We start from the raw sequence: 24,934 nt of genomic DNA on the forward strand, positions 1-24,934 counted from the left end.
ATTTACAACATATTATATGTACAAACATAAAAATATAGACATACATTTATTTGCTAAGTCATAAGTGAATAGAGCAATTCTATTTCACAAACCTCTCATTCCATATCTGGAATGTATAATCTCACTTGATCCCCCTCATATTGCTCTACATTTCTACTCACACCACTCAATAGTCTCACTTCTATGAGTAGTGAAAAGTAGTCTTTGGTAGCTGTTTGAATGATCATAGTGAAGAGCTAGTCTTGATCCATGGGCATTTTGTTGTTCACTCAAAGCCCAGTGGCATGGAGTATTCACTGTCCAGTCATTTTTAAAGTACAACCATGTTTTCAGGACAGCAAAAATACAGGTTGTGAAGGGATGTGTTGATACTGCACATGTGTCAGGAATGCAGTTAACTACAATACGTTAACATTTTCATCTAATACTTTTTACACAATATACAATACATTCATTAGGCTATTTTATTTTGTGGTATCACTACATTCTTTGTAGTGCTTTAAAGTTCCCACAGGTCACATTTGTGCTATATTCTTTTCTCATATTCAGGCATATTTCTGTCAACAATTCTGATCTAAATGTGAAACATGACTTTAATAATGTATGTTATAAGTATACACTATCTATGTGGTTGACATTTAGCATAAACCTCAGTTAACTTTTTATACATAATCAAGAGTCTTTTCTCATCCGCTTTCTATGCTATTGGTGAAAGTTCCGTTAACCATAATTATTTTCAAGATGTTGTTACACCAGTATGCAAATCGAAGCTTTCATGAATTTAAATGCTAACAATCAAATCAGCTTACCACTTCAAGCTTTATTCCTGAGACTGAAAGTTTAAAATCAAAAGGAAAAGACCAAGTCTGTCTAAGTGTTGCAATGCTCACACACAGGAGTGTATGAAAGTATCAGATATAGATGTGGTATCGAAGTACAAAAAACTTAGCTCTAGAATGTAGACCAGATGTGATAGCGGGAGCTGCCACTTGTCTCCACCATGACAGTCCACTACCCACCTATTCCCAGAAGGTCCAATTGAAGGAAAGTGTACGAGTCCATCTCTCTTAGTCAACTCTAGACTCAGTCAGTCTCTGTACAGACAGGAGAAGTAAAGGACTCTTTTCTAGGGATTAACTGGTAGAAGCGGTTTCTGAGATATCCACAAAGCAACTTGATGATAGTGCCTTCTTAAGGGCGAAGGAATCTCAAGACTTTAGAACGCAGAAATCGGATGAAGGTTTTGGGGAACATTTCTCTTGACTCCTGTGCTGTGTAGTTGAAGAAGTTCTGTGGGTGGGCCAATACATCAAACAGTGCCTTCATAAGCTTCTTGTCCTGAGAAGAGAATGTAAACCAAAAATTAGTACAGGTTAGAGTTCAATCTGAGACAGAGCCAACAATCATCTGACATTTTTACGTTGGTGCTCAAGTGAAGTTTGCATCCTGAATTTCTTATTGTGTCCACAAGAGGGTAGTATATGTCAGACAAAAGCTTTTTCCACAGGAAATACATGAAATCTTTACCTTGAGAATTTCTTGGTGATTTTCAGAGGCATATAATCTTCCATCTCTGACTATATCTTCAATGAGTTCCTGGTAGTCCTCTGAAACATATATCATATATAAACATACCCAAGAGTATATTTCTATATTATTTGTGCAATTGGAAGTAGGTGATACTTTTGTGGTATTATGTAGACCTATCCAGACTTAAAATTCCAAATTAAATTACATTTCACAGACACTTGATCCATTGTTTTTAAGCATGTGTGATTTAAATGTCAATATTTCCACCAATAAGGATGTCTCTTACCATCATAGGTCACATAAGGGACTTGGAAGCCCTTCCCACTGTTCCCTTCATTCGATTTAAACTGTATCCACAGCCTCTTGGAGCGGGAGGTGAAGGCAATAGGCCGTTCATAGGTCTGGCAGGTCTCATAGGTCGTCACAGAGTTTGAGAGAGCTGTGAATTGAGGAAATGGTCACATTATGACAAATCAAACACTAGTGCCATTCATTACTCTGAAAGTGGCAAGATCTAAAGGTCTATTAGAAGCCCATAGTAACCCCCATGATCTCTGAGAGGTGCTATGCTATTATGCAGAACCTCCTACCAACACTGCCACCAACATCTGGTAACCTGCAGTGAAATCACATTAATACTGTAGTACCCTGATAACACCCAGTCACCTAACAAGCTCTAACCTCCAACACGACACACACAGACAGACAGACTCATGCATGCACGCACACACAGAAAAACAAACACTCACAGCTCTTTCTCATGACCAGGTAGTCTCCACACTCATCCTCAATGGGGAGGAAGATCTCCGGGACCACGATGAGGATTCTGCGCTTGGGCGGTGGGTTGATGGTCCAGGTGCACTCGATGTTGGCTGGGTAGTTCCCTGGGTAGTTGGGAGACTCGATGTAGCCAGTGAAATCTCCCATCTCTCCCCCACAGTGTCTGTCTGGTGGTGACAGGATAGTGTCAAATAGTTTACGCTGCCTTGGTGCTGCGACGCTAATTATCTACAGTAGCATCCCAAAGCAGGACAGGAACAATATTTATTTGAGCACAGTAGAGAAACCTGCATGTAGTTTTAGTTTACTCTATGTGTAGCCATTAAGTACATCTAAAGTGTGAAGCCATGAACACACAAATACATACACATGCACGCACACACATACAACTCTTGTGTGAACATACATACTTTTGCACTGCATGATGTTGGTGGAGCCGTCAAAGTCAGTGGTGGTATTTCCTGGGCAGGAGATGCAGTAATTCTGACCAAACTCCATCTGATACGTCCCCATGGGACAACGGATACAGCGGTGTGTGCTGGTGTTGTAGTAATGTCCCGGTGAACACTGGACTACAGGAGCAGAATGGAGTGTACCATGGTTCAGCACCTCTCAAACACCAACATACAATAACATAAACCAATGTAGTATATTTCCATAAAACAGAAACTGCAGGGGAGTTCCCTTAAAGATCCAGAGTGTCTTCCAAATGCCACCCTATTCCCTATATAGTGCACTACTTTTGACCAGGGTCCATAGGGCTCTGGACAAAGTTATACATTAGGTAGGGAATATGGTGTCATTTGGGACTCACACCCAGACTTTATAGGCAGAACTACATGGGATGGATAAGCTGACCCCTCACCTTTGGTCTCACACTCCTGGAAGGACACGGCACCATTGTGTTTGGTGACCAGGTTTCCTCCACAGTGGAAACAAGAAGTGCGCCCCACCTCTGGCTGGTAGGTACCCAGGGGACAGGGCAGGCAAGGGATGAAGCCATCATGGGAGAACTGACCAGGGGGACATTGACCTGGGAATACAACAACAGAGGACTGGTCAGAGGGACACTTGTTTCATCAGTCTGCTCAAAGCAACATTCCCATCGTCATGTGGTAATTTAGCAGACAGACACTCTTATCCAGAGCGACTTAAAGACGAGCACTCTACCACAATAAGACTAAGGCCAGGAGAGCAGATGTCAGTGGAGTGATGTAACGCAAGGACATTATCTACCATGGAACAACCTCTCTCATATCTCCTGACTGACTTTAACAAACTCTCTCTCCCCATAGCTCTTTTTTGTTTAGTCTATTGGTGGGGAAAGCAGGAGATGGGATCTGTGGCTTAGCCACAAATTGGCTGTGATAACAGTGTTTGGGGGGGTGAAAACATGGTGGCCCCTTCTCTTTATTCAGGAGTGGGCAGGGGCAGGGTGTGGCTGTTTAATTCAAACAGGGCTTGAATGTTCCGAGGCTTACACGACTTTATACAAAGCAGAACATCTGCCTGTGGGGAGATTTTGATCAGAGTATCACTCCTTCCTGCGTATTTCATATATACTCATAACAGGATGTGATTCTGACTGGGAGACTAGTTTTAAGATCACTTTTTTTTTTTTTAAGATCAAACCATGAGGAAAAACTATGCCAATATCTTTGAAGGAGCTCAGTGTATTTTGCTGCAGTTATCTTTATGATTATGATGGTTGAGTAAGTAAGTATCCAAGGTGACTCATATCTCATGTCTTGTACACAGTTAGGAGATACATGATTACTCATATCCTCAACTCTTGAGCCTTACCTCCACACTCAGAGATATTCCGCGCCCCAACCGACCTGGGGCTTCCTCTCACCTCTGGCCCTGGGCAGGCCTCGCAAGAATTCTTCCCCTCTTCATCTTGGTACATTCCAGCTGGACACAGAACACATCTTCCCTGATCCCTGTCATAGTACGTTCCAACAGTGCAGCTCACTAGCAAAAGGTAGAAGAATGAGGCAGATTGGCTAGATAATAGGGACGCTACACACACACACACACACACACACACACACACACACACACACACACACACACACACACACACACACACACACACACACACACACACACACACACACACACACACTCACAGGCATTCAAGCCCACCACAAGAAGCCCAGTGTTAAGCTGTTAAAAAGGCATTGCAAATCGACCTGCTGCAGCTATGCACAAATAAAGACATAAGAGCACTGAGCTGCTCTCCAGATGCCTTTGTGTCCCACATCAAACAAGTCCTTACACTTCACATAACACCGGTGTGCATTGGGGAAAGAACTCTACATACCATCCTAAGCACCCTCACCTCTACCAAAGCACACACAGAGCCAGTCAAAATGAGTGTTTGTCTGTTATCTCACAAGAGCGTGCAAAGCCTGATTACAGGGATGCACACCATCAGCTTTCATTTCCCCCTTTTAATGTTTTACTTTGTAGAACAACGTCTCTAATTTATGTTTGAATTATTGTGTGTGTCTGGTGATGTCAAGAACTTCTTAAAGGGGGAAATGACATCTAATCATCTCTCTGAACAGAGAGCAGTGAAGTGAAATCATTTTGCATTTTCATAAGAAAATATCCCTCAGGAAAATCTAAGTAAGAAGAGCTTTTCAGTAGAGAACCAGCCATAATGAGTTAATGAGGAACACACAAAGCCTTTAACGCACATCCATTATATGTGCCTCAGCAACTTGATTTTCCTTAAGAGAAAGAAAATGTCATTCTCACAAGAGCAGTTCATTTTTTCTGCCTTTTGTTTATCCTGAATGACCATGAGGAGCCACCGTCACATTGTCTCCACCAGCTTTTATTTGATGCAGAGAGCGAGAGAAGAGAAGAGAGAGAGAGAGAAAAAAACTTGAAGCCTTTCAAATGCAGAGGCAATTCTATAGAGTTCTCGAATTGAGGGCCCCAAAGAGGTTTAAAAGACCTTTCACCTCTATTCAAGTATTTGATGACATAGGCAAACACTATGGTATCACAATAGTAAGGAGCTGAACCCAATAAAAGGGGTCAGAGTTCTGAATCCACCCATTCTGCCTGCCCCAATCCCTTCTTGCGCCTATCAAGCAGAGGCCCAAACAGCTGATGCTAATTAATTCCCATGGTGTGGCTGAAGTCAATTCTCCGCAGCAGTTTATTGGCTGGGGTCATGCAGAGTGGCCCTGACTGAGGGGGGATATAAGCACTCAAACTCCCAGCTTGAATCAACAGCACTTCCTAATCATCTCCAATGTTAAAACGAACATGCACTATTTTACGTAAAAGAGATCAGGAGAATACTCGTACACAGGGTTTCAGACACTACACACTGGCAAGTTTTGCTGTTGGCTATTATTGTTTTTCATAGTAATACAGTCATTCTGCCCCATTAAGTGGTCTGAAACTAAAGTCCAACATACAGCTGATTCTTATATTGGGTTGAGGCATACGGAAATGCAAATGTTGTTGTTGATCAGTCATGAATGATTTAAACTCAGCAAAAAAAGAAACGTCCCTTTTTCAGGACCCTGTCTTTCAAAGATAATTTGTAACAATCCAAATAACTTCACAGATCTTCATTGTAAAGGGTTTAAACACTGTTTCCCATGCTTGTTCAATGAACCATAAACAATTAATGAACATGCACCTGTGGAACAGTCATTAAGACACTAACAGCTTACAGACGGTAGGCAATTAAGGTCACAGTTATGAAAACTTAGGACACTAAAGAGGCCTTTCTACTGACTCTGAAAAACACCAAAAGAAAGATGCTCAGGTTCCCTGCTCATCTGCGTGGACATGCCTTAGGCATGCTGCAAGGAGGCATGAGGACTGCAGATCTGGCCAGGGCAATTAATTGCAATGTCCGTACTGTGAGATGCCTAAGACAGCGCTAAGGGAGACAGGACGGAAAGCTGATCGTCCTCGCAATGGCAGACCACGTGTAACAACACCGGCACAGGATCGGTACATCCGAACATCACACCTGCGGGACAGGTACAGGATGGCAACAACAACTGCCAGAGTTACACCAGGAACGCACAATCCCTCCATCAGTGCTCAGACTGTCTGCAATTGGCTGAGAGAGGCTGGACTGAGGGCTTGTAGGCCTGTTGTAAGGTAGGTCCTCACCAGACATCACCGGCAATGTCGCCTATGAGCACAAACCCACCGTCGCTGGACCCGACAGGACTGGCAAAAAGTGCTCTTCACTGACGAGTCGCAGTTTTGTCTCACCAGGGGTGATGGTCGGATTCGCGTTTATCGTTGAAGGAATGAGCATTACACCGAGGCCTGTACTCTGGAGCGGGATCGATTTGGAGGTGGAGGATCCATCATGGTCTGGGGTGGTGTGTCACAGCATCATCGGACTGAGCTTATTGTCATTGCAGGCAATCTCAATGCTGTGCGTAACAGGGAAGACAACCTCCTCCCTCATATGGTACCCTTCCTGCAGGCTCATCCTGACATGACCCTCCAGCATCACAATGCCACCAGCCATACTGCTTGTTCTGTGCGTGATTTCCTGCAAGACAGGAATGTCAGTGTTCTGCCATGGCCAGCGAAGGGCCCGGATCTCAATCCCTAAGAGTATGTCTGGGACCTGTTGGATCGGATGGTGAGGGCTAAGGCCATTCACCAGAAATGTCTGGGAACTTTCAGGTGCCTTGGTGGAAGAGTGGGGTAACATCTCACAGCAAGAACTGGCAAATCTGGTGCAGTCCATGAGGAGGAGATGCACTGCAGTACTTAATGCAGCTGGTGGCCACACCAGATACTGACTGTTACTTTTGATTTTGACCCCCCCTTTGTTCAGGGACACATTATTCCATTTCTGTTAGTCACATGTCTGTGGAACTTATTCAGTTTATGTCTCAGTTGTTGAATCTTTTTAGGTTCATACAAATATTTACACATGTTAAGTTTGCTGAAAATAAACGCAGTTGACAGAGAGGACGTTTCTTTTTTTGCTGAGTTTAGAATGGAAAAAAAACTCTGATTTAACATATGAGATATTTCACCAGTTGGTTTATTGGAATACGGCCGGGTACTATATCATGAGATTCATAACGTTCACAATTTGGTTTGAGAGAAAGAGCGCTAAATATTTTATGAGTGAGGAATAAGAAGGCATTGCTTTATCTCAGTACTAGTGAGGCTGAGGCCATGTTGTTTGGAGGATTTCTCTCCCAACTGAAGCAGTGAGAACAAGCCCCAATGGGATTTACAATGGAGTGGGCAAACTGAAAGGGTTACACTGCACTTAGTGAGCTTAGCCAGGGGTGGAGGGAAAAATATAGCTTTATAGAGCTGGGGGTTACGGCTCCCTTTCAGCCCCCCTTCCAAATGACATGTCTACACCCCTGCCTGTCCACTGGTCTGCTTAATGATCATCTGAAACTAACTGCAGTGTGGGAATCCTACACTCTGGTAACTTTACTCTTCTGAGTTATTTTTTGTTTTTATACTTAAGATTTACTTATGAGGTAAGTCATATGAAACACAAAAACAACAAGCAACAAAGCTACAAAGCAAAATCAACAGCTAAGGGTCATTTGAATCCAGCACAAAATGTTAGTCTCCTGTTATTTGGAGGCAGAGAAAAACAAACACCAGCGAGAGTTCACTTCGCTGGGGATACCTTGGATTAAGGGATGCTTGGTTTGTAAAACTGTTAGACCATTTCTCTCTTGTGTGAAAATCAATACATTTCACCAGCTATGGGCAGTCTTTATTCTTAAAAAGCTCTATGAACCAGAATGGATCAAACACCATCCTTCCCCCACTCAACCCCCTCCATCCTCACCCACTCAACCCCCTCCATCCTCACCCACTCAACTCCCTCCATCCTCACCCACTCAACCCCCTCCATCCTCACCCACTCCACCCCCTCCATCCTCACCCCCTCAACCCCCTCCATCCTCACCCACTCAACCCCCTCCATCATCACCCACTCAACCCCCTCCATCCTCACCCACTCAACTCCCTCCATCCTCACCTACTCAACCTCAATAAGGACGGGGGTAAGAGAGGAGAGCTCTGGATCAAGACAGAGGCAGGCTACAACAGCTTTGAGAGGTCGGTCTACAATAGTCTTCAGACCCCTTAAATATGGTGGCTTGGATCAGATTCAGACAGGGGCTCTAGAGGTAGACGACCAATCATTACAGAGTTAAGGGTGGACAGAAAACTGACTCTCTTCTACTGACCACACTGAGACAGACAGGCAGAATGCAGCAGCAGGCAGTGGGCTTACTATGCTTACTGTGAGGCCCTGAACTGGGGGCACGCAGCTCTCTGCTCCCCTCCGCCAGAGAAAACACATGCCAGCCTCCTTTCCACTGCTGATGTTGACAGGGTGTCATTAAAGCTCATGGACTTTTCCTCCATTATGGCTGTAAAACGAAATAGGACCAGTGGCAACAACAGCAAAAGCTAGCGGCTGCCATCACACCTTCTGTTGCACTTTATCCCACGGAGATGCTGGTAGATCTCCTCGCTCTGCGAGCCAGCCAACAACAGGCTCTCTTTTCTCCGTGCGAGCCGAGCAAGCACTCCCCATACTAGCTCATTACAGCATGTCGGCACCCAAATATGGCAGTCATCTGGCCGACACCTGCTCCAAATCCAATCAATAAACCAACCTGTCTAAATATATCTTGCTGGCATGGCTTTGACTATGAGCTGCTCTGTGTGGGAGCCAGGGCTTGGCTCCAGGGGTGGCTCAGATACAGGCAGAAACAGATACAGGTAGATGCTCAAGATGCTACTCATTTTATACATACATTTATACCTATATCTTATGATACTCAGAACACTCAAGATGATACTCATTTTATACATACATTTATACCTATATCTTATGATACTCAGAACACTCAAGATGCTCACTCACCACACTTCCTGTCCACCAGTACCTGCCCTCTCCCACAGTGTTCCGGCAGGTCCACCGGCCGGGCCAGCCTCTTGGCCAGCTCGTAGTTAGAGCCAGCGAAGTGGAGGTGGAACTGCTCCCGGTGGATGGACTTCCTCAGGGTACGGATAGTCTTCCTCAGCCTCTTCTCTGAGCGCCGGCGCACACAGCCCAGGTCACAGCTCTCTGCTGAGAGAAACACCAGATACCAAAACTGCCATCGCAACGCAATGAGACCACAGTACACACGCAAACAAAACCACACACACATACCGGTACTAAAATAGACAGACACACACACTTGTGTACATATCCATTCCAACACACAGACACCAGAACATTTGATCAACCACTTGCTCCCTCAGTATACAAGGGAAACCTCCAAACCTACACTTTCCCCAAAGATCCCACCACCGCAAAACGCCACGTCAAAACAGGAGATACTTTAACATGTTTGGCTTGTTAAGTGACGAAAAGCAAGAGCAGAGAGAGAAGCAGAGTGTCAGCCAGAGGACTGGGGTCACAGCAGGGCAGGGCAGAGAGACCAACCTGTTACCTCCTCTAGGTTCACATCCAACTCAAACTCAGCCGTGATGGAAGAGCCCTCCTCCTCGTAACCCGCCTTCCTGCTGTGGCGGCTCCGCATTCGGTGGCCAGACGAGCTGCAGCGCAAGCGCACATAACTGAACTGGACGTTCTCCGTGAAGGGGGACCTGCTGTCTGTGGACACGACCAGCCACACAGGACATGGACACGCACTCATACATACATGCATGCACGGAGACAAACACACATGCATGCACGGAGACAAACACACACACACATGCATGCACGGAGACAAACACACACATACATGCATGCATGGAGACAAACACACACACACACGTTACTGAATAACTATATGGTCTATAACTGGTTAACTGTAGCAGGTAGAGTGAGGATAAAACTTAATTGCAATGTCACAACACTTAAATCTAAGGATATTATATCCTTTGTGTTTTTATTTTTTATTTAACCTTTATTTAACTGGGCAAGTTAGTTAAGAACAAATTCTTATTTTACAATGACGGCCTACACCGGCCAAACCCTCCCCTAACCCGGACAACGCTGGGCCAATTGTGCACCGCCCTATTGGACTCCCGATCACGGCTGGTTGTGATACAGTCCGGGATCAAACCAGGGTCTGTAGTGATGCCTCGAGCACTGTTCAAGTTCTGATGTTTCTAATCATTCTTTAAAAAGCAGTGACTTCTCTGTGTATCCTGTTAAACATGCACTCTTTTCCCCCTGCTCTTTTTGTTGCTTTTGGACAGGGGGATGGCGAGAGGAGACTGGGAAAAGCTCCCTTTTTATTTGAACACCATGCCGGAACCCATTGTAGAAGATATTTTATCCAACAATCGGAAGTCCGTTTGATTGATAGCTGGGTAGGGGCCAAGTGAAAGGCATGCTATGGCTAATTATGTTTTCCCCTGTGTCACGTTCCTGACCCGTTTACCTTTTTCTTGTATTTATTTAGTTGGTCAGGGCGTGAGTTAGGTGGGTTTGTCTATGTTTGATTTTCTATGTTGGGATGTTTGTGTTCGGCCGGGTATGATTCTCAATCAGAGACAGCTGTCAATCGTTGTCCCTGATTGAGAATCATACTTAGGCAGCCTGGGTTTCACGTGTGTTTTGTGGGTGTTTGTTTCCGTGTCTGTGTTTGTTGCAGCACACGGTACTGTATCGGTTTATGCACTTCGTTTATTTGTTTTGTAAGTCAGTTTCAGTTTCGTTATAATCAATCAATCAAGTTTATTTTATATAGCCCTTCGTACATCAGCTAATATCTCGAAGTGCTGTACAGAGACCCAGCCTAAACCCAGCCTATAATAAATCATTATGAACCCTAACCACTCTGCGTATTGGTCCGATCCGTCTCGCCTCTCCTCGTCCGAGGAGGAGGAAGAATATGACGATAGCCGTAACACCCTGTCAATGCCAGCCAATATGCAGTGCTGAGACATTGAAAACATTTCAGACCGCACTACTACCCCCCACGTATTTCTTTCATATTTAGCTCACTCTCAGTTTACTACAATCTAAGCAGCCTCGAGGTCTGGTTCCTGTAATCAAGTTTGTTGCATGAAATGTAGGCAGTGCCAGGTTAATCTGCATTGTTTTAATGAATGAGGAGCTGTTGGACTTGTTAGAAACCTCTGTACCTGAGTGAGCTGCGTTCAGGCTCTCCTTCAGTCTCTCTTGACTACGTTTCAAGTTGCACTTTCCTGTGCCAGACTTAAAAGTGGCTGTGGTCTTAATTCGCAGGACACTTGACATTTCTGGTCCTACGGTACAAAGGAAATAATAGCACATTGTTAACCTTTGATAAAAAGGAAAAATCCCTTGACTTCCGTATGTCTATAAATCTAAATGCGAAGACTTGATTTGGTATGAAGTTGTTCTGCCTTTATATGTTGTGTTTCTGGTTGTTTAGGTCAGGCTAGAGTGACAGAGACTGATGCAGATCTATGATGGTGTGTACTTGCCCAAGCAATATGAGCCACTTCCATTCCTTTGTGCTCCAGCCAAGCAGGGCAGAGGCATTCCACAGGTCACTGTATAAGAATCCTCCGTCCCTGTAAACGCACACAGGAGCATGAGACAGGCCACCAAAGACAAAAGGCAGAGCCACAAAAGGCCTGGTCGCCAAAAGCAAACAGACGGGTGCTGGTACATGAGACAGTAGTAGTAGTAACTCAATTTGTGTCCCAAATATATATTTCCTGTATAGGGCACTACCCTTGACCAGAGCCATGTGGGCCCTGGACAAAAGTTGTGTAATATAAAGGGAATAGGGTGCCATTTGGGATACAGACCAATAGTAGTAGTAGTAGTAACTGATAACTCACTACTGGTGATGTGGACCTGGGACTGGCAGGTCAGGTAGCAGCGGTCACCTCCCTCCTGCCTGCTGCAGTTTAAGGTCGGTTTAGAGGGGGGCTTTGTTGCTGGGAAACCCTCTGCCTCTAGATGGAAACCATAACAAACTCACAGGTAAAGTGCAGACTTGGGCCGTGGTAGAAAGACAGACAGAAGGAGTAGGGTAGAAGTTGTGAGAAGTTGTGGGAACAGAGTGAAACCTATCCAAGGAGAAGAAAATAGCAGCACTTGCCTTTATTCTACTTTTGTCCCAGGTTTTAAACCAAAGGCCAGAGAGAAAAACAGAGCAGTAAAGAGAAAGAGAAGGAAATAACTCAAAGTATCTCCTGTTTTAGTCCCCAAACGTTTCAAAACATACATGTGGTACACAACCACTGATTTTATGTCAAAACAGTTGACCAAAAACTCATCAGTTTATCACAACACACCCCAAACCTTCTAGAGCCCCCCAGGCCTGAAGGGGCACTGTCTTACCAATACAATCCTTTTTGTTCCAGTGTAGGTTATAACCAGGGTGGCAGTGGCACTCAAACCCACCCATGGTGTTCTCACAACCCTGCTCACAACCTCCGTTGTTCACACTGCACTCATTTATGTCTGAGAAGAAAGCAGGGAAAACATCCATATGTTATTCGCAGAATCTCTCACCTCACTTCATTCACAAAGCATCCATTATTTTTTCTGCAAAAACGATTAAAAACACCACAATGAACAATTCCGAATGGTGTGAAATGGTGTAGATGGTACCAAAGCCCTTTCACCATAAGCATAATACCCTATACACATTAGTTTATATAAATTCCACACATTAACTATTCAGAATGGTGTCAAAGCCCTTTCCCCATACCATTAGTATAATACCCCATAAGCATTAATCTTATAGTCTTACCTCCGCAGTGGGCCAGTCCATACATGGTGTACCCTTTGTTGCAAACACACTCAAAACCACCAGGGGAGTTCACACACGTGTGACCACATGTCCTTTCGAAATAACACTCGTCTATATCTGTCATTAAAAGCAGAGGGATATTCTTTTTCAATTTAAAGTAGTAGAAATTGGGGTTTTAAATGGTACAGCATGGTATCACTAGGTGATGAATTGTGGCATTGTTTTTGATAGTTAATTTTAGAGACAGCAGTATCTTAATGACGAGTTGTATCAGAGGGATGAAATCAGTTTGTACTAAACGTTAAGCTTTAAACTAGCACATGTTAAGGATCTACAGAGGAATCCTTCGAGTCAATACTGGCAAACCGTTCAGCCTCCCACTCTCATTGTCTTATCTTCCAGCAGCACCTACACAGAACAACAGCCCAGTATACTGTGCTGTCCCAGCCCCTTCCCGAGATGTAGGTTAGACAGGCAGGAGAGTGAAGAGAAGAGGCCTACCCTGACAGGAGTGTGAAGAGAAGAGGCCTACCCTGACCAGATAGTGAAAAGAAGAGGCCTACCCTGACATTAGCGTGAAGTGAAGAGGCCTACCCTGACAGGAGAGTGAAGAGAAGAGCGCTACCCTGACAGGAGCGTGAAGTGAAGAGGCCTGCCCTGACAGGAGCGTGAAGAGAAGAGGCCTACCCTGACAGGAGAGTGAAGAGAAGAGCGCTACCCTGACAGGAGCGTGAAGTGAAGAGGCCTGCCCTGACAGGAGCGTGAAGAGAAGAGGCCTACCCTGACAGGAGAGTGAAGAGAAGAGCGCTACCCTGACAGGAGCGTGAAGTGAAGAGGCCTACCCTGACAGGAGTGTGAAGAGAAGAGGCCTACCCTGACCAGATAGTGAAAAGAAGAGGCCTACCCTGGCTGGAGACTGAAGAGAAGAGGCCTACCCTGACATTAGCGTGAAGTGAAGAGGCCTGCCCTGACAGGAGCGTGAAGAGAAGAGGCCTACCCTGACAGGAGAGTGAAGAGAAGAGCGCTACCCTGACAGGAGCGTGAAGAGAAGAGACCTACCCTGACAAGAGCGTGAAGAGAAGAGGCCTACCCTGACAGGAGTGTGAAGAGAAGAGGCCTACCCTGACCAGATAGTGAAAAGAAGAGGCCTACCCTGACAGGAGAGTGAAGAGAAGAGGCCTACCCTGACATTAGCGTGAAGTGAAGAGGCCTGCCCTGACAGGAGCGTGAAGAGAAGAGGCCTACCCTGACAGGAGAGTGAAGAGAAGAGCGCTACCCTGACAGGAGCGTGAAGAGAAGAGACCTACCCTGACAAGAGCGTGAAGAGAAGAGGCCTACCCTGATAGGAGAGTGAAGAGAAGAGGCCTACCCTGATAGGAGAGTGAAGAGAAGAGGCCTACCCTGACAGGAGTGCTCGTCAGTAAGCAGCTTGAAGCCCTTCCAGCAGTTACACTCAAAGCTGCCGATGGTGTTCCTGCAGAAGTGGTCGCAACCGCTGTTGTGCAGCTCACACTCATTAATGTCTGTGAGAGACAAATTATAAAACTGTTATTATTCAGATAGACATACACTCCCCTCCATATATATTTAGACAGAGAAGCAATTTTTTAAAATGTGTCTCTATACTTAGGAGACGGTATATAATGTCAGCTTTATTTGAGGATATTTCGATACATATCTGTTTAACCATTTAGAAATGAAAGCACTTTATGTATCTAGTCCCCCCATTTAAAGAAGTCATAAGTATATCACTTTTAGTGTGTTAAAGTTGTCAAAAGGTGGTCCCATATTCCTTGCACGCAATGACTACATCAAGTTTTGCAGTTTGTTTTGTCTGTGTTTTGGGTTATGTTTTGCCCAATAGGAACTGAATGGTGAATAATGTCTTCTGCCATTTTGGAGTCACTTTTATTGTAAGTCAGCTCTCCTGCTCTCCTGCTATCTCTCTCAGAATGACCTTCTTGATCCAAATCAGTCAGGTTTCAAGACTAGTCACTCAACTGAGACTGCTCTTCTCTGTATCACGGAGGCGCTCCGCACTGCTAAAGCTAACTCTCTCTCCTCTGCTCTCATCCTTCTAGACCTATCGGCTGCCTTCGATACTGTGAACCATCAGATCCTCCTCTCCACCCTCTCCGAGTTGGGCATCTCCGGCGCGGCCCACGCTTGGATTGCGTCCTACCTGACAGGTCGCTCCTACCAGGTGGCGTGGCGAGAATCTGTCTCCTCACCACGCGCTCTCACCACTGGTGTCCCCCAGGGCTCTGTTCTAGGCCCTCTCCTATTCTCGCTATACACCAAGTCACTTGGCTCTGTCATAACCTCACATGGTCTCTCCTATCATTGCTATGCAGACGACACACAATTAATCTTCTCCTTTCCCCCTTCTGATGACCAGGTGGCGAATCGCATCTCTGCATGTCTGGCAGACATATCAGTGTGGATGACGGATCACCACCTCAAGCTGAACCTCGGCAAGACGGAGCTGCTCTTCCTCCCGGGGAAGGACTGTCCGTTCCATGATCTCGCCATCACGGTTGACAACTCCATTGTGTCCTCCTCCCAGAGCGCTAAGAACCTTGGCGTGATCCTGGACAACACCCTGTCGTTCTCCACCAACATCAAGGCGGTGGCCCGTTCCTGTAGGTTCATGCTCTACAACATCCGCAGAGTACGACCCTGCCTCACACAGGAAGCGGCGCAGGTCCTAATCCAGGCACTTGTCATCTCCCGCCTGGATTACTGCAACTCGCTGTTGGCTGGGCTCCCTGCCTGTGCCATTAAACTCCTACAACTCATCCAGAACGCCGCAGCCCGTCTGGTGTTCAACCTTCCCAAGTTCTCTCACGTCACCCCGCTCCTCCGCTCTCTCCACTGGCTTCCAGTTGAAGCTCGCATCCGCTACAAGACCATGGTGCTTGCCTACGGAGCTGTGAGGGGAACGGCACCTCAGTACCTTCAGGCTCTGATCAGGCCCTACACCCAAACAAGGGAACTGCGTTCATCCACCTCTGGCCTGCTCGCCTCCCTACCACTGAGGAAGTACAGTTCCCGCTCAGCCCAGTCAAAACTGTTCGCTGCTCTGGCACCCCAATGGTGGAACAAACTCCCTCACGACGCCAGGACAGCGGAGTCAATCACCACCTTCCGGAGACACCTGAAACCCCACCTCTTCAAGGAATACCTAGGATAGGATAAAGCAATCCTTCTGCCCCCCCCCCCCCCCTTAAAAGATCTAGATGCACTATTGTAAAGTGGCTGTTCCACTGGATGTCATTAGGTGAATGCACCAATTTGTAAGTCGCTCTGGAAAAGAGCGTCTGCTAAATGACTTAAATGTAAATGTAAGTAAGAATAGAAGACGTTTCTGAACGTTCATGTGGATACTACCACGATTATGGATGATTCGTGAATAATGATGAGTGAGAAGGTTACAGAGGCAGAAAGAACGATCTCACTCATCATTATTCATAATTCTTTCATGATTTTTCTTAATCCTGGCATTAACAGGATTAATTTAGTATTCAGAAACATATTATCTACTCACTTAGAAAGAAAATTACTCCAGTCATCATTCACCCATTCAGTTCCTGTTGGGCAAAACATAACACTAAACACAACCAAAAGAAACTGCAAACGCATCCAACGAGTTCGTAAAGGCACAAGCTTGATGTAGTCGTTGCGTGCAAGGAATATGGGACCAAATAATAAACTGTTGACTACTTTTATACACTGTACGGTAAGTGTATTCGTCCAAATACTTATTAATTCTTCACATGGAGGAAATTTGATACATAAACCTGACATTCTGTACTGTAGCCTCATATGAAACATTTGATCTCAAATCCAAAATGCTGGGGTATAGAGCCAAATGAAAAATGTTAGCTTCACTGTCCAAATACCTATGGAGGGGAGATGTGAAGCTTGTTAAATAAAAGTACACTCTGGGTTCGCGCCCAGGCTCTGTCGCAGCCGGCCGCGACCGGGAGGTCCGTGGGGCGACGCACAATTGGCATAGCGTCGTCCGGGGTAGGGAGGGTTTGGCCGGTAGGGATATCCTTGTCTCATCGCGCTCCAGCGACTCCTGTGGCGGGCCGGGCGCAGTGCGCGCCAACCAAGGGGGCCAGGTACACGGTGTTTCCTCCGACACATTGGTGCGGCTGGCTTCCGGGTTGGAGGCGCGCTGTGTTAAAGAAGCAGTACGGCTGGTTGGGTTGTGCTTCGGAGGACGCATGGCTTTCGACCTTCGTCTCTCCCGAGCCCGTACGGGAGTTGTAGCAATGAGACAAGGTAGTAATTACCAGCGATTGGATACCACGAAAAATTGGGGAGAAAATGGGATAAAAAAAAAAAAATAAAAAAAAAAAAAAAGTACACTGAACTGAATAATAAGAGATGGAGATGAAGATGGCCTGCCTCCAAAATGGCACATATTCCCTATAAAGTGCATTACTTTTGACCAGAGCCCTATGGGCCCAGGTCAAAAGTAGAGCACTAAATAGGGAATAGAGTGCCATTTGGAACTCAGGCATAGAGATGGAGTTGAGGTTCTTGGTGGACGGTTGGTCTGACCTTTGCACGTCTTCCCGTCAGGCTGCAGAGTGAAGCCCACAGGGCAGCTGCAGCGTACGCCCGTGGATGTGTCCTTACACGTGGAGTCACACCCCCCGTTATTCACCGCACAGTTCTCTGAAAGGCCAGCGTGAATAGATTCAATGTCAACATGCCGTTGTTATGTACTATACTGAATGAAGGGTTATAAAATGCCTATACATCATGTACTGTCGTTATAGAGCTATTGCCAAAGTCTGTTTTTTAACCCTACCAACAGACATTGAGTAAACAACAGCAGTAGTCCTAGACAGTGAGCTAGCAACCCAGTCACATACATACAGTGTTTTACTAGGTGTGAACATTGACACAGCACACCATGACTGACAGTGCTATACATTGGGCAACCCAACGCCATCCCCATCCTAAACGGAAGGAAAACGTGAAATGTACCACACTGTCACAAAAGCATATTTTTCAGGGGAGGAATCGGGCGGTGAGAAAGTGAGGGTCCATAGTCATTTCACAGTTTGTTCTAAAGCCTGTGGAATGCCTTGGTTTACTGGGCCTTGCTCTTCTCCCCTCTGAAAAACACCTCTGGCTGATTCCTGGCAGCATAACCCATGGTAACTAAAGTCATTCAAATAGTCCAACTGACAGAATCCTCTCAGTCATTAGCTGAGTCTGTTTGGTTTTGTTATTTTAGTGTGTAAGTAACAATGGGTAATAACAGTGGAATTTGTGCAATTATACAATTATTACCCATGAGCAGTCTGCGCTTGACACGTTTGTCCACCTCAGTGAAGGATGTGGCGTTGTGATCAGAGCTCTCAGTAGTTGTCTCGTCCCGCTCTGTAATACAGACAGTGGGTGACGTGAGTAACAGTCAGTAACCTAACCAACAGAATACACGTAGATACATACACGGTATTTTAGTATAACTAAAATAAACACAGGTCAACATTTAAGAAAATGGTTTGCACCAAGTTGTGTTCTGTTCTGTCTGCTGATGCACAGTAGCTGAATTGCCCAGTGCACACCTTGGCGGTCTGTAAGTGTAGTCTACCTCCCCTGGATGTTTTTCTGTGTTCCTCTCTGTAACCAGCAGCTGTTTACACCTCAGGCATACAGTTTGGCTGTCTATGCGTGTAGCAGATAAGGCAGGAGATGGAACTGTGAGATGGATCTGGAGACAACTCAGTGATAATCCTGGACCCCACACACACAGTAGCGCCGCAGGAGAAACAGATACTACCCGCAGGCCTACCGTACGTCTCCTTCCTATCTGACGGCTGATGCTTATCATATCCACCATGTGCAAATGGAAGAAATACACACTCGCTATCAGGAAGGATGGCAGGCTCCTCAAAAGGATTGCCATTTCATCCACAGGCTCAATATGTGATCATTTAAACTGGTGAGTTTCAGTGGGCGAGAGTAGCAAAAAGGAGGAGAATGAAGAAGTGTACAGATGGAAATATCTAGAAGGATCCAGTCCATTTCACCATTATTGACTAGGTAATCTGGTTTGCTATACGTAGAGATGCTTACAGGTAAGTACCAGGTATGTAAGTAGGCCTGGATGTGGTTGGTCAGCACTTACCTACACAGGACCTGCCGTCAGGGTGCAGGGTGTACCTCACATGACACCTGCAGATGGGCCCCTGCTCCATGTCCTCGCAGGTGTGCTGGCAGCCCCCGTTACCATGGTTACAGGTCACTAGGCCAATAACACAAAACTTGGGTCACTTCCAAAGTTCAACTCATGTGTTATCTAAACAATACTCTTGGTTGACCTGGCTAAACGATCAATCACAAAACTTCACACATACAGATGCAGCCTCTTTGGTTCTTGGCCAGCTCGAATCCTGGGCGGCACTCGCAGGCCACTCCTCCCTTGGGTGTCTCCTTGCAGATGTGAGCACAGCCATGCTCCTTATTCATACAGCTAAGGCCCTCTGGGAAAGAGAGGTAACATTTTACATTAGGTTGCTCCTATACCTGTGTAATAACACTGTAATTACACTACTAACAACAGTGTATTCACATGTTGTTACATATTGTTACGGATACAAGTATTCTGTGTGTATCCTGTGTGTATTTTTGTTCTCCTTCTCCCCTACTCACAGGTGACAATCATCATTCCCCAATCAGTCATCAATCAGTCGCTAATCAGAAGACACCTGCTCCTTTTCTCCTACCCAATCACATTCCATTTCCCTTGGTTTAAAAACCCTGTCAGTAGTTTTCTCTGGAGCTCAATCTCTCTGTCAATGCCATATGTCTGTAGATCCATTGTGTGATTTAGCATCTACATGTCACTTTGTCCCCACCTGTGAGTATTGTTTTTGGTTATGGTGTTTGAGTGTTTGGCTGATGGTGGGATAAGGGGGTAACCAGACAGGTCGCCCATGGGCATACACTACCCGTAGGTAAACTTTGTTAAATACACTAGTTAGAACTGGGCGGACCACCCACTGTATTTTTGGTTAGTTAGTTAGCTGTTGGTGAAGTAGGCTAGTCTAGCTTAGGGGTGTTTGTGGATACTTATTATTTCTTTCCTTGGGTCCAGCTCAGCCCCTTTTCCTGCTACCCCCATTACCGTGTGTTTGTAAATAAACCCTGAGTGTTTGACGGTAGATATTAGTTGCCGTGGTTATTTCATTCTCACTCTTACTTTGTCACTACTATAATTTGCATGAGTTATGTTACGGGTCCCATGACCATCCCCCCTAGATTGTCGGGCCAAAGGGATTCGTAACACATATAGTACATGGTAATGAAATACAGAGGCAAAACAACTGACACTGCACAACACCAATGATGTCTGATGATAGATTATTGAAGCCCCCTGACTAGAAATCTGCCACAACCCTTTGGAGCATGGCCCAACAATAACACTTCCTAGAGAGGGCTGATGCATTCAGCTGACCTGCAAGTGCAGTGGACCCCTCAAATGTGCAACTCCAAATGGACTGGGCTTTTTCAAGCCATGTCAAAAAGAGAGGGGAAAGAAAACCAAGTGGCTGGGAAAGCATAAAGAGTAAAGCCCACCGGCAGAGCGAGAGAGCTTTTCCCTGAAGGCAAGCAGAAACAAAGCTAAGAACCTACACTTTGAGTGGACACCCAGATAAGTACTTTATTTAATCAGATTTTACCGAGGTCATTCTACATTTTCATATACTTTATACACTGAGTTTAGAAAACATTAAGGACACCTTCCTAATGTTAAGTTGCACCCCCCCCTCCCCCCCCCTTGCCCTAAGAACAGATTCAATTAATCAGGGCATGGACTCTACGTGGTTTTGAAAGCATTCCACAGCGATGCTGGCCCATGTTAACTCCAATGCTTCCCATAGTTGTGTCAACCTTATATAGCTTGTCTTGCCCATTCACACTCTGAATGGCACACATACACAATCCATGTCTCAATTGTCTAAAGGCTTAAAAATCCTTCTTTAACCTGTCTCCTCCCCTTCATCTACACTGATTGAAGTGGATTTAACAAGTGACATCAATAAGGGATAATAGCTTTCACCTGGATTCACCTGGTCAATCTATGTCATGGTATGTCATGGATAGAGCAGATATCCATAATGTTTTGTACACTCAGTGTGTATGGGATTCAGAATCACACTATTATCTTCTATCCTAATACCATCATTGGCCTTCTCCCAGGTCACTGTAGAGAGCAGCTCCTTTAAACTTATGCTGCAACGGCATAGTGGATGTGCTGGTAGGATTAGTAACTTTTCCAAGGGAAACCCAATGTAAGTGTTTAAAAGCCTTTGGATCTCTTCGTTGAATTTAGTGAGAATAAAACAACAATACTTCTGAGAGCTTTATTCTAATGTAAGACACAGGCCACAAAAGCCCAAGTGTTGCAGTTATTAACTTGTTTTGTTCTCTGGGACACGGGGCTCCTTTTCCCATAGCATGGGCCCTTTGGAGCCCGACTGCTCTAGATAATGCCACAGAGAGGGGACCGATTTAACAGCTGTCATCCATCATTGTGCTGTCAATCACACTCTTGTATGTGACCATTCGAGAATTAGCTCCATAATTCTCTGCTATGCCCCTGACACGGCTTAGTAGCCTACCTTAACACAAACACACATACACACACACATAGGGATGCACACACACACAAACACACATAAGGATGCACACACACACACACACACACACATAGACTGAGACACAAACATACAGAAACATGCATGGACTGAGACACAACAGACATGCATGCACACACACACGCACACACACACACAGACAGACACAGAGAGACACATACTGTACATACACACATTTGAAGGTGGGAAGGAGAGTTGGAAGCCATCACAGGGCAGGTATTCCAGGGGTACTCACCCACAGAGCGGTGGATACATGTGTGCTGGTTGTCACTGAGGAAGAAGCCCTCTTTGCAGCGGCACTCATAACTCCCCATGGTGTTGACACATGTATACTGGCACCCTCCATTGTTGAAGACACACTCGTCCACATCTGCAGGCAGAGCCAGGACATGACTTCTCAGAACAATGAAATAACTGGATGAATGTTCATGAATTCCTAGGCTAAGTCTTCATGAAAACTATAAAGAAATATTACAACAAATCTCTATTTACCTGGCTGTCACACATTGTTCAATGGCCTTAGCAGAATAAAAAAGAATTCCCTATTGAAATCATACACTTTGAATGCCATCTTAATTCACCATATAGGCCTAAAGTTATATCTGCGAAATGATTGTCAGACACTCAATACATCAAATGTTGTTTACCTTGTAGTCTGAAATGTATCTTACCTAGACAATTGTGTCCATCGTGCGCTAAATTGAATCCATCATGGCAAGTGCAACGATAATTGCCTGGTATGTTGTTACATTCGTGTACACAGCCACCATTGTACTCGATATCGCATTCATCAATGTCTAAAAGGGAGTCAAATCGAGATTGATGAATGTTTGCCATTTGAGCATTTAATGGAAAAGGGTAATTTCAAACAATGGGCCACATCATTTAAATAAAAAGTAATGCATTATGCCAAGGTATATGATATATAATCAAAATGTCATTGAAACTTGTCTTGGTAATCCAAGGAACTATTGGTCCAAAGAATTCAAATGTGTCTCATATGATCCCAATACAAACATGAGTGATGAAAGAAACAAGGAATTACAGAGGAGATAATTACCTTCACAATGTTTACCGTCGCCTTTAAAGCCTACTTTACACGTGCACTTGTAAGAGGCTTGGGTATTTTGACAAATAGCATCAATGTGACAGCCATCACTTCCTTCTGCGCATGCATCTGGATTTGAAATCCACATTATGGCATAAAATGTTACCAGAACAACATTTCGTTATGAATCTCAAAAATCTGTATTTTAGTGATGTACATTAGGATTATGGGATTAATGTGGTCCTCATTAAATCCCCAATATTCAATTCAACACTGAATAATTTCAGTTAAATAGATAAAAGTCTAATTCGCCAGGTTCTGAGTACTAAAGTTAACAAAACATTGATCCGATTGAACCTGATCCATTATTCTCAAAAGTGTTAAAGTTCAGAAAAAATACAAGTCAGGACCCATTCCTTATCATCGGTACATTTGTTATTCCTTTTACCTGAAAACAAGTTAGTAGGTAGGTTCAAATGTGGACTTCATTAAAAAAGCAAACAGACAAAAGAGTTTCATCAAGTTCCAATGTTTACAATTGAAGCCAAAACTGAGTGGGCAAACTATAATAATGTAAAACAAAATAAAGTCTGCCAAGTAGTTGGAAACTATTCATCATTTGAAAACAACAACAACATGAGCGCAAACACTCTTATAAAAAGTGCATAAAACAGCCTTTGAAACTCATACAACGCACCTGGATTCTCTGGAAGAGCGGCGATTTGGCGAGTATTTAACAAGAGCAAAAACAAACAAAAGTCCATTGCAATACAAATAGCTCCCATGGTGATATGATCCAAGTTTTGGAGGTGTCCTTAAAAGGATGCGTTTGCACTGAAGTCTTGACCAAGTGTCCGCCTCATTCTAGCCTGTCAGTCGGCTTCACGAGTGGCTCTGGAAAGAGAAAGGAGTGTGTGTGTGTGTGTGTGTGTGTCTGAGTGAGAGAGAAAGAGAGAGAGAGAGAGAGAGAGAGAGAGAGAGAGAGAGAGAGAGAGAGAGAGATAGTGTCTCTATTATTTTTAAACTTTTGTGAGTGTAATGCTTACTATTGAGTTCTGATTGTTTATTTCACTTGTGTTCATTATATATTACACTTGGTTTGGCAATGTTATTAGATAAGGCTGTATAACTGATTTTATAACCCAAAAATTATAGCCTAAAGTATTTTAAGGAAGCCAAGGAAATGTTTCTCTCTTCTGGCTGGACGAAAAGAGTGGTTCCCGAAATATTCCTTAAAAGCCTGACTTTGTAAAATAAATGTAACTCCGCAAATCTGCACCGTGCCCTGTTCTATGTTCTTTTTCATCCTCATGTTGTATAAAGCGGGCATCTCTGAATGCCCAATCCTCGAAATAATGGTGGCCATAAATTATCCCATTGTGTTTCACACTTGACTGCTCCAGACTTGTCTAGAGTCTTTGTCGGCGATCAAAGTGCCATCCTTTGAAATCCGTTTGTCTAAAACTCGTTTTGTTGAAATAGGAGCGCACGCAAAGCTGCGTTGAATCGCGCTCCTCTGTATCCAAGTTAATATAAATTTCACATAAGATCTAGGCCTTTGCAGCGTTCAAATCATGTCGGAAACTCGGGACCTCCGAGTTAAAATCAATGTAATTTATTTTCGTAGAGCTTACTATACGTTGATAATGAGATACTTCTCATTTGGGAAACTAGGGTATCATCTTTCTACAACGAGTATGACGCGTTCATGTGCTTGTCGGAACTAGGAACCTCCGAGTTAAAATTAACGTAAGTTATTTAAATGAACGTAAGTTATTTGCTTAGAGCTTACTATTGGTTGATACTGATATTTCCCAAATGCGAAACTCGGGATCATCCTTATACGAGTTGGCAAATCTTACATTTCCGAGTTCCGAACATGGTTTAATAAGCAAGTCGGATTTTTTCCGAGTTTCCGACGTGAGATGAACGAGACATTGAATAGGCAATCGACATTGGAACATGGATTTATGCTGCGTCCTGTCATGTCGGAATCTTCCTATTAATTGATTCTGGTACCTTCCGTCTAGGTTAGCATGACGTGAATGCGGCTTTATATTGAAGAAGCCTTCATGGGAGCTACTTTAGGCGCCTTTGAGTGTTCAACATCATTTAAACCAACCCTCTCTCCAATCTCTACGATG

The 24,934-nt window shown here is 44.6% G+C and overlaps 1 protein-coding gene across 1 annotated transcript; it reads right to left on the minus strand.

Annotated features, from left to right (window-relative positions):
• Positions 1-23,678, minus strand: LOC129854419 (signal peptide, CUB and EGF-like domain-containing protein 2). Its single transcript, XM_055921456.1, has 23 exons — positions 23,488-23,678; positions 22,803-22,919; positions 22,414-22,539; positions 21,978-22,112; positions 19,439-19,564; positions 19,210-19,326; positions 18,369-18,458; positions 17,628-17,744; positions 14,456-14,578; positions 13,056-13,172; positions 12,641-12,763; positions 12,136-12,252; positions 11,773-11,862; positions 11,449-11,571; positions 9,794-9,964; positions 9,227-9,433; positions 4,114-4,284; positions 3,176-3,343; positions 2,721-2,882; positions 2,280-2,477; positions 1,817-1,969; positions 1,528-1,607; positions 1-1,338 (listed from the first exon to the last, which is right to left on the minus strand). Exons 1-23 carry the CDS (start codon positions 23,573-23,575, stop codon positions 1,192-1,194), a joined length of 3,066 nt encoding a protein of 1,021 aa, XP_055777431.1. The 5' UTR covers positions 23,576-23,678; the 3' UTR covers positions 1-1,191.
• Between the last annotated feature and the right edge of the window lie 1,256 nt (positions 23,679-24,934).

Source organism: Salvelinus fontinalis, chromosome 4, assembly GCF_029448725.1.
Source record: "Salvelinus fontinalis isolate EN_2023a chromosome 4, ASM2944872v1, whole genome shotgun sequence".
In the NCBI taxonomy this organism is placed as follows: domain Eukaryota; kingdom Metazoa; phylum Chordata; class Actinopteri; order Salmoniformes; family Salmonidae; genus Salvelinus; species Salvelinus fontinalis.

What these genes read in the sequence shown, in the direction of transcription:
- LOC129854419 (XM_055921456.1), bottom strand. Translation starts at nt 23,575, where the DNA reads ATGGGAGCTATTTGTATTGCAATGGACTTTTGTTTGTTTTTGCTCTTG. An exon ending in TGACGAGCACTCCTGTCAGG is followed by an intron (nt 13,173 to 14,455) that starts GTAGGCCTCTTC and finishes TTTTAATGACAG; the next exon opens with ATATAGACGAGTGTTATTTC. An exon ending in TGGACTGGCCCACTGCGGAG is followed by an intron (nt 12,764 to 13,055) that starts GTAAGACTATAA and finishes CTTTCTTCTCAG; the next exon opens with ACATAAATGAGTGCAGTGTG.